We start from the raw sequence: 16,385 nt of genomic DNA on the forward strand, positions 1-16,385 counted from the left end.
TATATGAATATTGCACTATGGTTACATAAGATGTTACTATTAGGGGAAACATGGTGAAGGGTATACAGGAACTTTCTGTACTATTTTTAATAGAAATTTTTATTGATATAATTATAGATTTACATGCACTTGTAAAAAAATAATACAGAGAGATCCCTTGTCCACTTTGCCCAATTTCCCCAATGGTAACATTTTGCAAAACTATAATATCACAATCAGGATACTGACATGGATACAATTTCCCCATCTTCCCCATTTTATTTGTACTCATTTGTGCACATGACTGTTTTTTGCAACTCTTTTGTAAATCTGAAATTATTTCAAAATTAAAACAAAAACAAAAATAAAACTCTAGAGTTGATGAAAGGCCACAGGGAGGAAAACTACATTAGGAAACACAAACCCCTCCAACACCAAAGTCCTTATTACCATGGCCTTTGAAGCCCTAAGCTGTCTGCCCTCACCTCTCCAGCTTCTTTTCCTTCTACTCTCCCACCTCCTCACTGTGCTCCTGTCACACTGGCCTCCCTGCTCTTTCTCAAAGGGCCAAGTCCTTTCTCATGCCAAGTTCTTTGCAAGTCTTCTCTGCCTAGAATGCTCTTCTCCCAGATAGTCACAGAGCTGCCTCTCTTCCTTCAGGACTGTTCAAATGTAACCTCCTCAGAGGTCTCCCCTCACCATTTTTTTTCCACACCCTCCATCATTCTCTACCCACTTACCCTTCATACCACATAATCAATGCTTGGCATTATGTATTTATTAAATATGACCTCTGTGAGAGTTAAGTATACCCAGGGTCTAAAAGAGTGTCTAAAATACAGCAGCCTTCAATAAATATTTGTTAGATGAATGACTAGCTAAATAAATGGATACAAAGGCTGTTTAGAAGTTGTCTATAAGCATGCTGGGGGCCAACGCTTGTTGTGGACCTACAATATAACAGACACTGTACAAACAGGATCTCACTTAGTTCTCAATAATCCTGTGCAAGAGTAGTATTATCTCTGCTTTGTAAATAAGGAAACAGAAGGTTAATGCACAAGCCCAAGTTCAACAGTATGTGGCAGGTCTGAGTTCAGGGCCCTTTTACTTCAGCTCTAACAGGCTATTATGGCCCGGTAGAACTCAGTGTAGGCTGAGCCCACCAGTTTGGAAAATTATACACTCTAGCTTGGATGAATAAGATGTGTTTGTACAGAAGACTTAAGACAGTTCAGACATCTTTTAAACCTAATGTCCCTGGATCTTACTTTAATATGCCAGCTTCCCTCCTAAAACATGAACCTGCAAATTGATCACAATTCCCCATCTATGCTCAGCTCAGTGGCAAACACTTTGGAAGACTGGATTAGGATACTAGATTAATGCATCTCAAGCCAGGCTCCTGTTCTATAATTACTTTGCAGAACCTACATTAGATGACTTCATTTGTTGTTGCTGTCTTTGAAAACATGAGAAGAGTATAACCTTGAAAATTACAGATCAAAGCCTATTGATTCTACAGAGGACACTTGATATTCTAGAATGACAGGAGGCATTTGAGAATTCCCCAAATTTATGCCTCCATAATAAGAAGTAAAGTGTAAGTGGTGGGAGTGGGGGCAGAGACCTTCTGTACCCAATGATCATATAAATCTAGGAGTACTGTGTTTCACCGAGCTATTAAAATAAATTATCTTTTCAACTTCTGCCTAACCTCTTCTTCTCCTTTGATAAGTAATCTTTAAATTTGCTGAAAATGAATGCACAAATGGCTTCTCCTCTTTGCTGCAGAGTATATAGTAGGCCACCTCACAGATTGGATCCAAGTCCCTGCTGAATCTAATCTCTACTCTTTATCTCCAACTGGTTCCTGTCTCAGAAACTACTTTCTTAGACTGCGCCATTTTCTCTTCACCTCCATCACCCTCCATTAGCAGCTGAATTTTACAACAGACACCTCTTAAGGTGTCTCAGCAAAATTGCAAATTAAAACTTGCTACTAACTTTCAGGGTTGCTTGCAAACAGTAATTGTGACTATAAAATTTGCAAATACTAGGCATCACTCAACTATCCCTATTTGCCATTCCCTCTCCAACTGCCTCAATTCAGGCCACATCATCTCTCATCAGGAATATAACAAAATGTTCCTGCTGCTTCTGCCTCTGCCCGGTCTAGTTGCCCCCTGGACACTGCTGCTAGGGTGAGCTTTCTAAACCCAAAGGCAACTGCTAAAGTGATCATTCCTGACATAGTTGTATGCCAGGCACTTCACTTACATTATTTCTCCTTCTCATAATAACCAAGTAAGATAGGAATACTTATACCCTTTACCAAATAACTGAATTCCCTGAAATTAAGAAATTTACTATAATTACAAGATCTCTGCAGCTCAGAGCCTATGCCCACCCCATTACATCCAACGGACTTCCTAAAGCCTTTAGGAGCAGACCCAGGCTCTCAAGGCTAGTGTACAATGCCAGTCCTAAACCTAGCCAATTCAGCCACATTTCCTGTCATAACCCCAACACCTCCCCTGGCTCTAGACACTCCGAATAACTTGCCTCTTCTATACTTTAGTGATCACTATTTTCTTGCCTGAAATGACTTTTCCCCACCCCTTTTCTTTGCCTAGTTCAAACTGAGATTCTTTCATCACTCCCTGTCCCCAACCCTGTATTCTCAGCAGTTTGAGCAAACCTCTGGCACACCATGCAAAATACTGTCCTCTAACTTGCTGTATCCTGAAGTGTGGGGTGGGTACCAGTGGGGGCACACATGATGTTAGATGGCTCATGGACATAGTATTAAATAATATCGAATCATATAGGAAGAAAGTTATTCCTTTTCTAATTCTCAATCCTTCTGACTATGAGAAGGAAGTTTCAGTTTGATGTCAGTTTATAGAAGGTGGTAATTAAAAGCATGGCCTCTGGAGCCAGAATGCCTGGGTCCCACCCTTGCTATGCTACTCAGGAGCCGAATGACTTCTCTGTGCCTCATCTTCTTTACCTGTACCATAAAGATAACCTAATTACAAAGTTGTGCTAAGGATCAAGTGAGTCAGTACACTGCTTTGCACATGGTAAGTGTTCAGAACAAAGAGCTATTATACTTCTCTTTAACATCTCTCTAATCCTTTTTAATTATTCCTTTAAAAAGCAAGCCTCAGGCTCAGAGCCTTTAGCAGGCAACAGAATCTAACCAGCTAGTGATACTGGTTTTCCATTATAGTGGAATATAAAGAGACATAAACATAAATTTAATGAGTAAAGTAAATATTAGATGATAATCCAGGGAGAACCTGGATATGGAAAAAAAATAAAGAGCAGTATTGGAATGAATAAAGTTGCTGTTTCCCTAAACCCCAACCTATAGCCAGGCACATGGTGGGCACACAGTAAAGAGTTACTGAATGAATGGTTTCAGCAAACATTTTTGTAAGTCAAATGCAAGGTACTCCCAAGGCAGGATGAAGAACAGATGCCTTCTGAGTTCATGAACTTGAACCCAATGGAGAGCGCAGTCTACTGCAGTGGTTCTCAAAGCTTAGCTCCTGGATCAGTAATCTCAGCATCACCTGGGAACCTATTAGAAACGCAAATTCCTACACTGCAACCCAAACCTACTGCATCAAAAACCGAGGGTGAGGGCCCAGCAATCTAGATTTACGGGCTTTCCAGGTGATTCTAATGCACTCAGAAGTTTAAGCATCACTGATCTATTAGGACAAAGATACAGAGCAGGCCTGGAAAGCAGCCAAGACAGAATCCAGAGGGCTAGGGCAGAGAGGAAAGCTGCTCTCTGTATCAGAAGAGACCTTGCAGGGTGAGACACTACCAGGAGGAGCCAAGAGAATTCTATCTTGTCAGGATGGTGAAAAGATTATATGAAGGGACAGGCCTGGAAACCAGGCCATCTGGGTTAGGCTTGGCTCTGTCATCACAGCTGTGTGATCTTAGGCATGGCCCTTTACCTACTTAGTAGTGTTCTCCCAAATTTGGTGCAGAGACTCTCCCAGATGACTCTTTCCCTCCTTCTCTAACATCTAACACTTCTTTCCCATCCTCACTTCACTGAGAAAATGGAAGCAGTTAGAAGAGAACTCCCACAGATCTCCATCCCACAACTACCACCTACCAACATCTGCATCCACATACTCTTCCTCCCTGCTACCCTACCCCAGCCATACTTCTATCCAAAGCTAATCCCTCCACTTGTATGCTAAAAGCCAACCCTCTCACCTATTCAAGGACACTGCAAGAGCAATTCTCCCCTCTCCCACATCAATTTTTCTCTCTTTCGGATTTTTCCAATCACCATAAAAAGCTATTTTCCCTATCTTTAGTCTACCTCCCAAAAGTAAAACTCCGCAAAAGTTGTCTACACTAGATGTCTCCAGTTACTCCCCTTTCATTCTCTTACACCCACTCTACCCAGGCTTTCAAATCCGTCATCCTACCAACACTACTGCTCTGGTCAAGGTCACTAGTGACCTCCATATGATAAATCCAATGGTGAAGTCTCAGTCCTCATCTTACCTGATCCTTCAGTACCAGTTGCCTCAGACGATCATGATGTCTTTCACATGCGGTCTCACTTGAGTTCCAGGATACCCACTCTTTGAATTTTTTTCCTATTTTATTGATGTCTCCTTCTTAGTGTTCTTCATTGATTCTTGTTTTCCCGGACTTCTTAATATGTTGGAGTACCCTAAGGTTCAGTCCAGGGTCCTTTTCTCCTTTTCATCACACTCAACCCTTTATGATCTCATCCAGCATCAAGACTTTAAACATGTATATCTCTATGCTGAAGAACCCCAAACATGGTATCTTCAGCCCAGGCTGTTCTCCCAAACTCCAGACTCCAGGCTGCCTACTCAGTACTCAACATCTCCACTTGCATAATGAACAAACGTCTTAGACTCAACATGTTCAAAACAGAATTCCTGGTTTCCTGCCAAATCTGCTCCACACACAGCCTTCCCCATCTAAATCAATGCCAGCTCCACCCTTCTTGTTGCTTAGGCAACAAAAATTTTAGTCATTCTTGATTTCTCTTTCCCTCATATCCCTTGTCCAATCACACAAGGAAATCCTGCTCAATTACCTTCAAAACATATCCAATATCTGACTATTTCTCACAAACTCCACTGCTACCACATCAGAGCCAAACATGATTGCTCGGATTACTGCACAACTTTCTCACAGGTATTCCTACTTCCACTCTTGCCCCCCATATTCTATTCTCAACACAATAGTCAGAGTTATAGTATTTTAAAATGAAACTCAGATCATGTGCTGCCTCTACTCATAACTCTGCAATGAATGATTCATTTCACTCACAGTAAAGGCCAACTTCTTTATAATAACATGCAAAGCCCTACAACTGCCCTCCCCTCCCCGCTAACTCTGACTACATCTGCTCGCCTTCTTCCCCTCACCTTGCCTAGCTACACAGGCCTCTGTGTTGCATGCTTCTCTGCCTGAAGGCCTTGGCTCTAGCTGTTCCCTCTCTGGAAACATCTTCCTCATTCATCTGGCCAACTTTTACCTCCTTCAAGTCCCTTCAAATCTCTTTCTCAATGAGGCCTCCCCTGACCAGCCTTTCCATCTCCCTTACTCCATCCTACTTTTTTCCTCCATAGCGCCTATCACCTTATAACACACTCTCAAATTTAACTTGTGTATTGTTTGTTGTCCTGGCCCTCCACTAGAACGTGCCATGAAGGTAGGGATCTTTGTCTTTGTTTACTGATAAATCCTAAGTACCTTAAATGGCCTAGCACATAGTAAGCGCTCAAAAAAATTACTGTACAAATGACTTTAGCAGGATACACTTTTTTAGACAGTTATTTTAGTATATTAGAAAATAGAATAAGCACATCAAACCTGTAACTTCAGTAGTGACAGCGTTCTTTTACAATTTTAAAAGATAATGAGATAAATAATAGTATTTCATAACTAATCTGAAGGTGATTAGAAACCCTGCCCTTTATATCACAGACAGGCAAATTCAAATTCTCTGCCACTCTAGAGGCACAGGGTAAGTGTTGCATCTTAGGATTTCCAAACCTGGCTGTGCTCATACATCATCTACGAAGCTTGTTAAAAGTAGATTCCTGTCTCCACTTCAAGATCTCTGGGGTTGGGGGCCCTGAGTCGATATTTAAAAAAAAAAAAAAAAAAAAAAATGCCTTGTGATTCTCCTGTATCTAGCCCAGGACGATGTGATGATTGTATAGGTACTGCTAGATTAGATGACCCCTTGGGGCTCTTCTAAGCTCAGAAGTTCTGGCTTTGTGATTGAAACTTGATTGATTACAATGTAGAATACTGCAGGTTAAATCCACTTAAAGGGTTAGAACCAGTATTAGGAAAAAATTAAACGGAGTGGACTATAAAATGAGAATGCATTGCCTTTGGTAAGGGTGTTGTTTCATAAAACTTTTTTTCAGAGTGGAGTATATACGTACGTAATGTAGCGATATAAAATAAATTTTTTACCGTGGGTCATGGTGGAAAAAAAACTTCAAAAGCCATTGCTCTAGAGAGAACAATGATTCTCAACCTTCACTGTTGCAGGAATGTGAATTTCTGAGCCCCACAAAACTCAAGTCTCTGGGACTGGAGTCCAGGAATCCGTATTTTTAACAAGCTCCCCAGGTGCCTGATACAGGTGTTCCTCAGACCACACTTGGGAAGCAATTCCCCACCCCACCCCTTTTTTGGTAAGGATAACAGATTTGGAAAAGAATATTTAACATCATTATACTGTTATATTGGGAAGAATCCTATACTGTCATTTTAAGAAACACTGAAAATGGACCTGAATTTTTTTTTCACCTGAAGAGGGTAGGGGAGAAGCATGTACTTTTTTTCGCTCACTTAGCAACAGAGAAAGTGTCTGTTTAATTCAATGCCATGCTTCATGTAGATAAACACTCAAATATTTGCTAATGAATTAAAAGATACAGAATGCTGAACCAAGAGAAGAAAACCTGTACCTAGTCCCTCTCCAAGTTGTTGTCACTCCCAAAGCATGTTTCTTCGAAGACTTCAGGGATTTCCTGAAAGGAGAGCTCAGCAAATAACCCCCCGAGCCCTGAGCTTACTCAAAACCTATACAGGGAATAACTCCCATCTTCGTTCTCTTTTCTTCCCCAGGAAAGAGTAGCACTCAGGCCATAGAATAAACCTCTGACCTTTAAGCCTGCCACAGAACATAAAGAATATACTATTTATAAAACTTACAAAAGCTGCTACTATGTGCCAAGCAACTGATATATACTACCTTTAGTTCTTGAAAACAACCCTGCAAAGTGTGTGCTGAACTATTTTACACAAGACCGGAGGCCCAGGGAGATTGGCTGACTTGCCGAAGGTCTCATCCAGGCAGTAAGGGGCAGTGTTGCCTTTGTGCCCAATATGAGCAATGAGATGGCCTCAAGGGTCAGACGCTAGGAACACAGACAGTGAGACAGAGCTCCCGGCTGAGGTTACAAAATGTCAGCTCCAAAATGCACACACCTCCCATTCTACGGAACTTTCTTCCTTTAGTTAGAATTCAGGGGCTATCCCATAAGTAAAGGCTAACTCCATTTCTATGATTCCCAGCCCTCCTTGGGGATTTAAGGCATTAAGGCTAGAATGATAAACAGTATTTTGAGAGCCAACCAATTTATTTTCAGGGGAAAGTTGATGGAAGTATATTTCATGGGGTAGAAATGTGGTTTAGCCTTACCACTTAGAGCTACAAACCTGTTCCAAAAGACAGCAGGTTTGGAGGTTCTGGAATCTATTTGCCTGGGTTTGAAGCCTACCATTACTTATGACTTTGGGCACTCATTTTCTTCTCAGCACCTCTGTGTCCTCATCTGACAAAAGAGTTATCCTAATACTTACCTCATAGAGTTGTGAAAACTAAATGGGATCATACAAGCACATCAGAAAAGACACACACACACCCCCACCGAAGTTTACCTGGATGACTATCCTGAGAATAACAAGCTTCACAACTATTTCCTAAAATCAGGGTTCAAAGGGGTGCCAAGTGGTAGCTAGTGCAACTCTTCATAAAAAACAAGCCTACACTATCTGCCAGGGATCATGCTTTATATGATCCTGCTTTATGCTGAGAGTGTTTTATTCCTAATGCAGGCAAGAGCCAGGTCTCAGATGCTTACTTAATCCCAGGTGACTCCACAATTTGTGCTTGAAACTACCATGATATATCATGTAATATTTGAGCAGTCAATTTTTAAAGGAAAAAGTAGAAAAACACTACATTCCCAGAGGCAGGTATCACGGTATTCAACAGGTTAAAAACCACCTCTGCTCATCCATTACCAAACCAATTCCCAACCCCACAGCCCCCAGTGGGTAACTGAGAGGGAAAAGAACTTTCTTTCTGCTTAAGTTGTCCAATGCCTTTGCCCTTCAAGCTACTTGCAGACTCCAGGTAACTACTGACATATTTACCACAGGAGGTAATTGTATCAATAATGATCATTACATAAGAGCCTAGAATCAAGTTACACAAAGGCCTTAATTGGCACAATCACAATTCATCATTTTTGTTCACTGATTTATAAAAATGCAAACCATCTGCACTGTAGGTTTGTTTCCTAAGCTTCCCTGTACCCTGAACAGAGTCAAGTACAGTCCTCCTGGTGCCCCCAGGTGCCGTAGGCTGGATTCCCCTATGACAACCACGACTGTGGTTTCCATAACAAGCTGCTCTGAAGTGGTTCTGTACCCCCAGGCACCGGCTGGGTCCCCAGTGGCTGGCAGCTTAAACTATCTGTGGGGTGGTTTCTGGGCCCTGACCTCAACACTCACCTAGAAGGCCTGAGCCTTAACCCTTTAGGATTCAGACTTCTCTGCCAACCTACTCATGTGGTCTTCACCCACCAGATGGTTGGAGCTCCACAGCATGGAGTTTACTGTAACAGGTTAGGCCTGGCCAGCAATAAAACAGCAAGGAAAGGCAAAAGCACACAATTCAGGAAATAAATGTATAAACAAAATCCAATGTGCATCACTCTAGAAGGGCCAGAGGCTGCAACTTGCCAAGTTAGTTGCCTATGGTCAAAGGGAAAAGAGTGGAAATTAGAACATGGATAACCCTTTCCCAACTTGGTGCTTTTCCACTATATCACACCATACAGCAGCTCTAAGATACCCAGTCAAGGGCCTTACGGGTACTCAAAGATCAGGGTGAAACAGAGCCTCTACCCTGACAAGTCTATGAAATTGACATTTCTGACATTCAGTGCTAGCTGGATAAACAAGGAAATGTCCTATACATTTTTAAGATGGAACATTATGAAGGCACTCTATATGAGAACACTTAAATTAAGGAAACAAAAAAGAGTATTTATTACAGCTACGACTATAGTTTCTACTCAACAATGGTAATTTAAGAGCCCAGAAAGTAACATTAGCTGTGTTTGCTAATTTTAAGGTTTCAAATGGATATTATGTGCTCTTCTTTTAATTAGGTTAATTATCATAAAGGCAATCCTGGTGGACTTGCATTTTCTACTCAACAGCTCAAAACACAGTAAATGTATGTATGTATATATACGCACACACATTAATTTTAAAGTTTTCATCACATCTTTAAAAAGATCCTTACAGCCTACTCTTAGTCAGATTTTGATCTCTATCCTTTTGGTGCTTTGGCCATCATATATGGATGAAAATGCCAGCACCCTGGCACAAAATACAGTAACCTAATTGGTTTCCCAGCTTCTGCCCTAAGCCCCCTTTCTGAAGTGCCTTCCTGCAGCAGTCAGAACCTCCCACGGTGGACTCCCCACATGCTGTGAACCTGCCCCTCACTGCTGTCTGATCTGACCTACTACCCTCCTCTGATCTCTAGCTACATGGTCTCCTGCTCTTCCTCAACCACTCTGTACTTCGGCCTCCTAGTGCTTGCACAGCTGTGTAGCTCCACCATGTATTTGCTCAAGAAAGTGACTACACCCTGTATCTATCCTGATAGCATGTTACTGGTTTGTGCAGTATTTATTATCTTGAACAGGAGAATATTTGACATTATCTTATCTCCAGGCACTAATACCAATAGCAACCCTAGTTATAAATCCACCTCCACAACTCTGCCCTAAACGGTAGTTGTAGGGCTAAAATATTCACTCAGCAAAGTAGCATCTGGCATCTCTGGCCTGGTACAGGGATATAAAGACAGATGCCCACTAGGGATACCACCTTATTCAGAAGACAATCATGTGACATAGGGGCAGCGTCACGTAACACTGACCCACTGTCAAGTTTCATGGGTAGCAGAAAAAATGAGAAAAATAACCACATGGCAAGAACTTCATAAAACTAAATTTATTAAAGAAATCTCCTCAGATATCATGTTCTCCTGTTTTGTTTTTGGCAGTAGGATGTGAGCATTGCTTCTGAACTTTTAACAGTGTATACAAATACAGATGTGAATATTGCTAAAAGGCAGATTCTAATTTGGGAGGTCTAAGGTGGAGCCCAAGAGTTTTAATTCCCAGATGATCCTATCTACCTACTTGCTATAAGCCCAAGTCAAAACATCAGTGCTTCGGACCCCAGGGGGATGTCTGAAAAGTCAAACCTCTAACTAGACTAGTGGGAAGCTTTCCTGGCAATGGTCTCTGAACAGGTTAGGAAAATGTCTCCACTATTCCAGTACCTCAGATATTTCATGATTTACTAAAATGCTCACTGCCAGTTGGAGCTAGGACCAGGATCGAGTTAGATCTCTTAACTTCCAAAAGTGCTCTTTCCACTGGGCCAGGAGGACCCCAGGCACATTCTTATTTTTTAAATGGGAACTCAACTCATATAATACAGCAGGACCAACTGAAGGTAATAGGAATATAAATAAAACATTACTGATACACAGCAAATGGCTAACAGTAAAGCGGATGAGGTCATAGTAGCACTAGAGAGACTTTCACTTACCAGTTATTCCTAAAATGCTTTATTTAGGTGAAACTAACAAATGCTCCCCATCTCTGTAAAACAAAACTTCTCATTGCAGCTAGCTGTATATCCACCAAGTTAGTTTGTTCTTAAACATGTTTTTCAGTTGTACTTATTATAACTACGTAAGTTAATAAGAGGACTTCTGTTGTAATAATTTTATTATCAGAAGACAAAACATATGCCACAATTTCATTAAAAATTAAGACACTCCAAAAAATTTCCAGGTTTTGGAAATAAATATCTACAAAGGTACCTAACAAATCAAAGAACCATTTAACAGCAATGAAAAGGTGGCAGAGGACTTCACTGAACTCAGTCACAGGTAAGCAAATTCCTTAACTGAATTAACAGGTACTCAAAGTTTAAACCCAAGATTGAAAACAATGAACTCATGGCCAAGACTTGTCTAATGATCAGAATGTCACTCCTCCAGCATCCTGGAAAAGTAAAGGCAAGAAAGTTCTACTTCTATAACAAAAGGGGAAGCAAACTGAGTAACATTTTTCATATATCCAAACACAAAAATAAAATCGACCCTTTTGAGCACTGTGTGCCTGGTACTAGTCTACACATTCTACAAGTAGTGATCCTTTCAACCCTCAAGGGAATATTACCATTATTGCCTCCATGATGCAGATGAGAAAACTGAGGCAGAAACAAATAACTCCAAAGGGAACAATACAGCTAGTAAAAGGAAAGGATCACACCCGAATCCAGGCAATCTGACTCAAAGACCACCCTCTTCTCCACATATACTGCCTCTCGCCAATCCTACAGATTCTCCATGGACTTGGATCTGCCAGCAAACACTGGCAGCCAGTCACAGGATGATGGGGCTTCATTACCAGCTATTCCCATTGAAGCTTTAAATTTGCTTGAGGTCCAAGGACTTGAATATGGCCAGGCTCCTTTCATAGAACACACAACAGTAATGTACATTTCAATGAAAATATTTTATTGGCCTTTTGGATAGAAACGGGAATTTATTTGCCAGGAAGGATGATGCCATCATACTGAAAGAGAAGAGATTTTATTTTTCAGAACAGGAAGTAACAGCAAAGATTGCAGCAATGGCTAACATTTGAGAATTCAAACCTTACACATGAATTCTGTCTCTGAATCCCACATCCCTTCTGGACCAAACAGGAAGCTGTCCTGTTTCAGTGCTACACTGTGTATGACTGCTCTATGAGAAAACAGGACTCCTCCTAAGGCCATATTCCTCCCCTTACAGCTGATAAGGCCTAGTTTTGGGGTTTTTTTTAAGCAACCAACACCAGAAGCCCATTTACCAAATTGCCCAAGTAGCCTATCTTTTAAAAAAAGCTACCCACCAAATGGTGCTATACTGGACACTCCCAAATCCCAACTCCATTCACCAACACCACATACCACCACTTCACTTGAGATAAATCAGCTTTACCTTCTGCTGGAACCAGCGCATGGCCTCCTCTTTGCTGATTCTGTGTTTGGCCCCAATGCAGCCTGTCCTGCGCTTCTTGTCTGCGATGCTGAAACCTGGCCTACCCAGCACCTGTCCCAGGAATAACCAACAGTCACCTAGCCAGCTCGCAGTCAAGAGCAGACGGACAAGACTCACACATTGGAGAGATCTAAGAGTCACCTGGTGACCAAGGGATTCTGGAGCAAGATCAATGCTGTGACTGACACAACTGTTTCCCAGCACCCCAGACAGCATAGGAACATACTGTAAGTTTGCTTTGGAGGTAGAAATTTCAGCTCCTGCCCCCTTCCCTAACTTCCAATGGTAGCTGAAGGTCTTCTCCCATTGCTACCCAATCTCCAAAGCACTTTTCTTTTTAAAACTAGTATTTAAAAAAATCTGATTACAACATGTGCACTGTAGAAAAAATTTTTTCCCATTCTGCTCCAGCTTAAAGGTGCATTCCAAAGATCTGTCCCCAAACTCCTTGTTAGCATCCAATTCTCATTGTTCTTTAGTTTTATGGCTCGACCAAAATACTGCAGTAACATAAATGGTCATTTCCACATTAAAATCCCCATCCTGAGCAAAAAGTCACACCATCCAAAGACTTAAGGAAAAGTGCTGGGGAAGATCAGCCTGAGTGCAGCTAACCCACATGCCAAACATAACACCAATACTACCTCACAAAAAATTTTCAACGCAGTGGCTGCATATTGCTCTATGAGAAAACAGAGCTTGGTCTTTAAGCCATGTCAGTGCTTGCTAGAACCTAGATTGTAAGCTTTGTATCAGTTATCTTGTTTATTTTGTTCAGTGCCATAGCCCTATGTCTGCTACTAAGGAGGCACATCTTTCCAAGGGAGAGAAGAGACAGACAATACTCAAAGATTCAATCCAACATGTGAACACCAAGATAGCACATACAAAATAAAGGAGATTCCACTCGCCTCACAGAAGAGAAGCAGAGATGATTAAATACTCATACCACATAGAAGTCCAGGCCGTAGATACCAATGCTTGGGTCATATTTGATCCCCAGATCGATGTGTTCCTGGATCCCAAAACCAAAGTTTCCAGTATCTGAGAAGTTATTTTTTCTTAACTCGTACTCCCGCACCTGAAGAAAAAATACAGCAATCACATTCCTTGTCAACTGCAAGTCCCCAGAAGATAACAAGCTCAGCCTGCAACATTCAACACCCTAAACAGTCATAGTAAAAATACAAATCAGTGTTAACTTGGCTGTGAACAAAAATCTCTTCTCTCTCCACTATACCGAATCACACTGCAGCTGCAGAGATTTCATGGAGCCTTCCCAACCACCAAAGAGCAGGGAAGAAAACCAGCAAAAGCAGAGGTATCAAAACAACTCCCAGGCATTTTCTAAACCATCAAAGAATATATTTTAACCCTGCTTGGTGTAGAAAAAAACCCTTCAGAAGCTTAAAAAAAAAAAAAAAAAAAAGCCACCAGACAGACAATACGTTAAGAGCAACTACAACCACTTTAAGTAGGTGCTGATTATCATCCCATGAGGGGAGCAGTCTCACCTTTAGACCTTTCTCCAAGATTTCCTCTGCCTTGGCCCCACGGACTGTGCAGTGGACAGCAATCTTTTCATTTCTCCTGATGCCAAAGGATCTGACAGTGTATCTAGCTGCAGGCAGGGGTAACAAGCAGTTAGATATTGTCATAATCCCATGGCATTTGCCCCTTCCCCAGAACATCATCTCCATGCCTCAGAACAGTTAAGTATCCACCCACACTCTAAGTGGTAGTGTTTTATTCTAACCAGTGTCACCTACATCGGTTAACTGATTTCATCTACAAGACAGAAAACAGATTTTCCAATTTCCAAGTCACCCAGTCTCAGCAAGGGCAACTTCACAATCAGAACAGGTAAATAGGCCACCAAGAAAGGAGAACAAAGCATAACAGCAGCTAATACTTGCTAAAATTTCATTGTACTGTTATCTCTTTTACAGCTGAGGTCTTTAGATTAATTAACTTCCCCAAGATCACACAGTTGGTAACAAAGAGGTGGGATTTGAACCATAAAGTCCTTGCCATAGTCCACTATCCCAAAACAATCAAACTTTAAAGAACAACAAAAAAAGTAACAATAGTTACCTACACTGCATTTTTCATGTGGCAGGCACTGTACATACACTAATCCATTTTATGCTCTACAGCCTTATAAAGTATCATCACCCCCTTTTTGCAAAGGAGGAAACTGAGGTCCAGAGTCCAAGGTCAGAGCTAGCAAGTGGTGGAGCCAGGATCCAAACCAAGACACTCTGGTTACACAGCTCTGTTCCTAAAGCAGCCTGTAAAACCTGAAGAGCTAACCAGGCCTAATCACCTAATCACCTAATCAGGACCGTATCTCACTCTTCTCCATACCCTACTCTACTAGGACAGACTCTACCTCAGCTAGTCTTAGCTTAATCTCTGCTCACATAATACCATGTATTCCAACGCCACACCCAATCTTGAAAGGAAGATGCTTGTAGGTAGCTCATGACCTTGATACTTTTAAGGGATGCCTGCTGTCACCTGAAAACTAGGCTTGACAACGAGTTAAGAAGAAACCACCAGGCATTCATCAGTACCAAGCCGTCAGCCCTCACCGTGCCTGCCATTACACTCACCTTTGGAGAACACAGGGGTCTGGCCCGTGAGCTGCTCCAACACCTTAGCTGCCCGGGTCAGTCTGTCTCCACTCTCCCCCACGCAGATGTTGAGGCAGAGCTTGCGGATGCGAAGTTCCCGCATGGGGTTCTCCTTTTCACCCTGATCCTGCTGCAACAGGGAAGCGCAGTAGTCAATACACCTACAACTCCGCCACAGCGGCATGCCTTATTATTTCTTTCCATTTGCCCAGCATATTTATTTCTGATCATTTCAGGAATATCCCCGTGTTTGTATGGGAGGTGAGAAGGAATTAAGACAGCTCAGGACCTTGTACCTTCCTCCACGCGTGCAATGGGTGAACAGAGACTGAAGACAGCTAACGAGTGTTAAAATTAGACGCTGACGATAAACCCCGAAGGGGCTGCGAGAAGAGCCCACTTACAGGGCAGATTAAGAGAGGAGTAAGAACAGAATTTGCTGAGGAAACGGGGAACACGTGCTTATGCGACGCTCCCACCCCATTCTGAGGCTGTTCGCTGGCCGTGGCGAAAGACGGACGCTCTACGCAGAGGACGCGGCTGAGGTTTCCCCACATCCGGCAAACAACCTCAAGCCCCCGGGCCCCGCAACGGGCCGGTCCACACGTCCCGGGCCCCTCCTTCTCCCTACTCGCCCTCGCTGCAGCCTGCAGGCGGTGCCTCTGAGCCCTCCGGGCGGCTGTCCGGAGCCCGCATCTAGGAGGGTGGGAGGGGAGATGACAGGCTCCAGACCCGCGCTCTCGGCCCGCACCGTTCCGCCAGTCTCGACCCGGCCAGAATTGCAGGCTCCGTTCTCCTCCAGCAGCGGACAGGACAGCCCATGTGGACTCAGCCGGGCGAGGATGGAGGCGGATGAAAAGGAGCTAACTCTAGACTCAGCTACTCACCGCCATTATGGAGAACAGGAAGAGAAAGCGAAGCTTCCGGCCCCGGGCCTTATGGGCCAGGAGGCGGGCTCTTTCCCCAAGCTAACCAGAGAGATTAAGAGAGAGGGGAAAGGAAGGGAGGCGCGCTGAGGCATGTCAGCGTGTGCTTCCCTCTCGTGGACACTGTTGGCAACTGCAGGCGACCAAAAGTTTTTAAATCTTCCTGAACGGGCCATTCCTTGCGTATCCGGACCCCATTAGTGCCCTCTCCTTCCACACAGCCTCAGGAGATGTTGACTCTTGAATGATGAAACTGCCAAAACGACATTAAGTCAATTATGCAAATTACGAAGCAAATATTTTTAAATATTTTCTGTAATAATGTAAATAAACCGAATTTGTACAAATAGAATGGTGAATTAAGTGTCCTGA

At 42.6% G+C, this 16,385-nt stretch overlaps 1 protein-coding gene across 4 annotated transcripts; it reads right to left on the reverse strand.

Annotated features, from left to right (window-relative positions):
• Positions 1-11,902: 11,902 nt before the first annotated feature.
• RPL11 (ribosomal protein L11) lies at positions 11,903-16,031 on the reverse strand. Of its 4 annotated transcripts, none has more exons than XM_037828211.1 (6): positions 15,975-16,031; positions 15,067-15,217; positions 13,966-14,072; positions 13,401-13,532; positions 12,392-12,502; positions 11,903-11,981 (listed from the first exon to the last, which is right to left on the reverse strand). In XM_037828211.1, the coding sequence occupies exons 1-6, from the start codon at positions 15,978-15,980 to the stop codon at positions 11,952-11,954; spliced, it is 537 nt and encodes a 178-aa protein (XP_037684139.1). In that variant the 5' UTR covers positions 15,981-16,031; the 3' UTR covers positions 11,903-11,951. The 4 variants fall into 4 exon arrangements, with proteins under 4 accessions (XP_037684139.1, XP_037684140.1, XP_037684137.1 ...); XM_037828212.1 differs by lacking the exon at positions 15,975-16,031 and adding an exon at positions 15,839-15,955; XM_037828209.1 differs by lacking the exon at positions 15,975-16,031 and adding an exon at positions 15,820-15,924.
• Between the last annotated feature and the right edge of the window lie 354 nt (positions 16,032-16,385).

This window comes from Choloepus didactylus, chromosome 2 (genome assembly GCF_015220235.1).
Source record: "Choloepus didactylus isolate mChoDid1 chromosome 2, mChoDid1.pri, whole genome shotgun sequence".
In the NCBI taxonomy this organism is placed as follows: domain Eukaryota; kingdom Metazoa; phylum Chordata; class Mammalia; order Pilosa; family Megalonychidae; genus Choloepus; species Choloepus didactylus.

Excerpts from the sequence above, each read along its gene's own strand:
- RPL11 (XM_037828209.1), bottom strand. The coding sequence starts at position 15,909 with ATGGGCTGTCCTGTCCGCTGCTGGAGGAGAACGGAGCCTGCAATTCTG. Across the intron at positions 15,218-15,819 it reads GGTGCGGGCCGAGAGCGCGG|CAGGATCAGGGTGAAAAGGA; the intron begins GTCTGGAGCCTG and ends TCCCTGTTGCAG. Across the intron at positions 12,503-13,400 it reads ACGGCCTGGACTTCTATGTG|GTGCTGGGTAGGCCAGGTTT; the intron begins GTATGAGTATTT and ends TTCCTGGGACAG.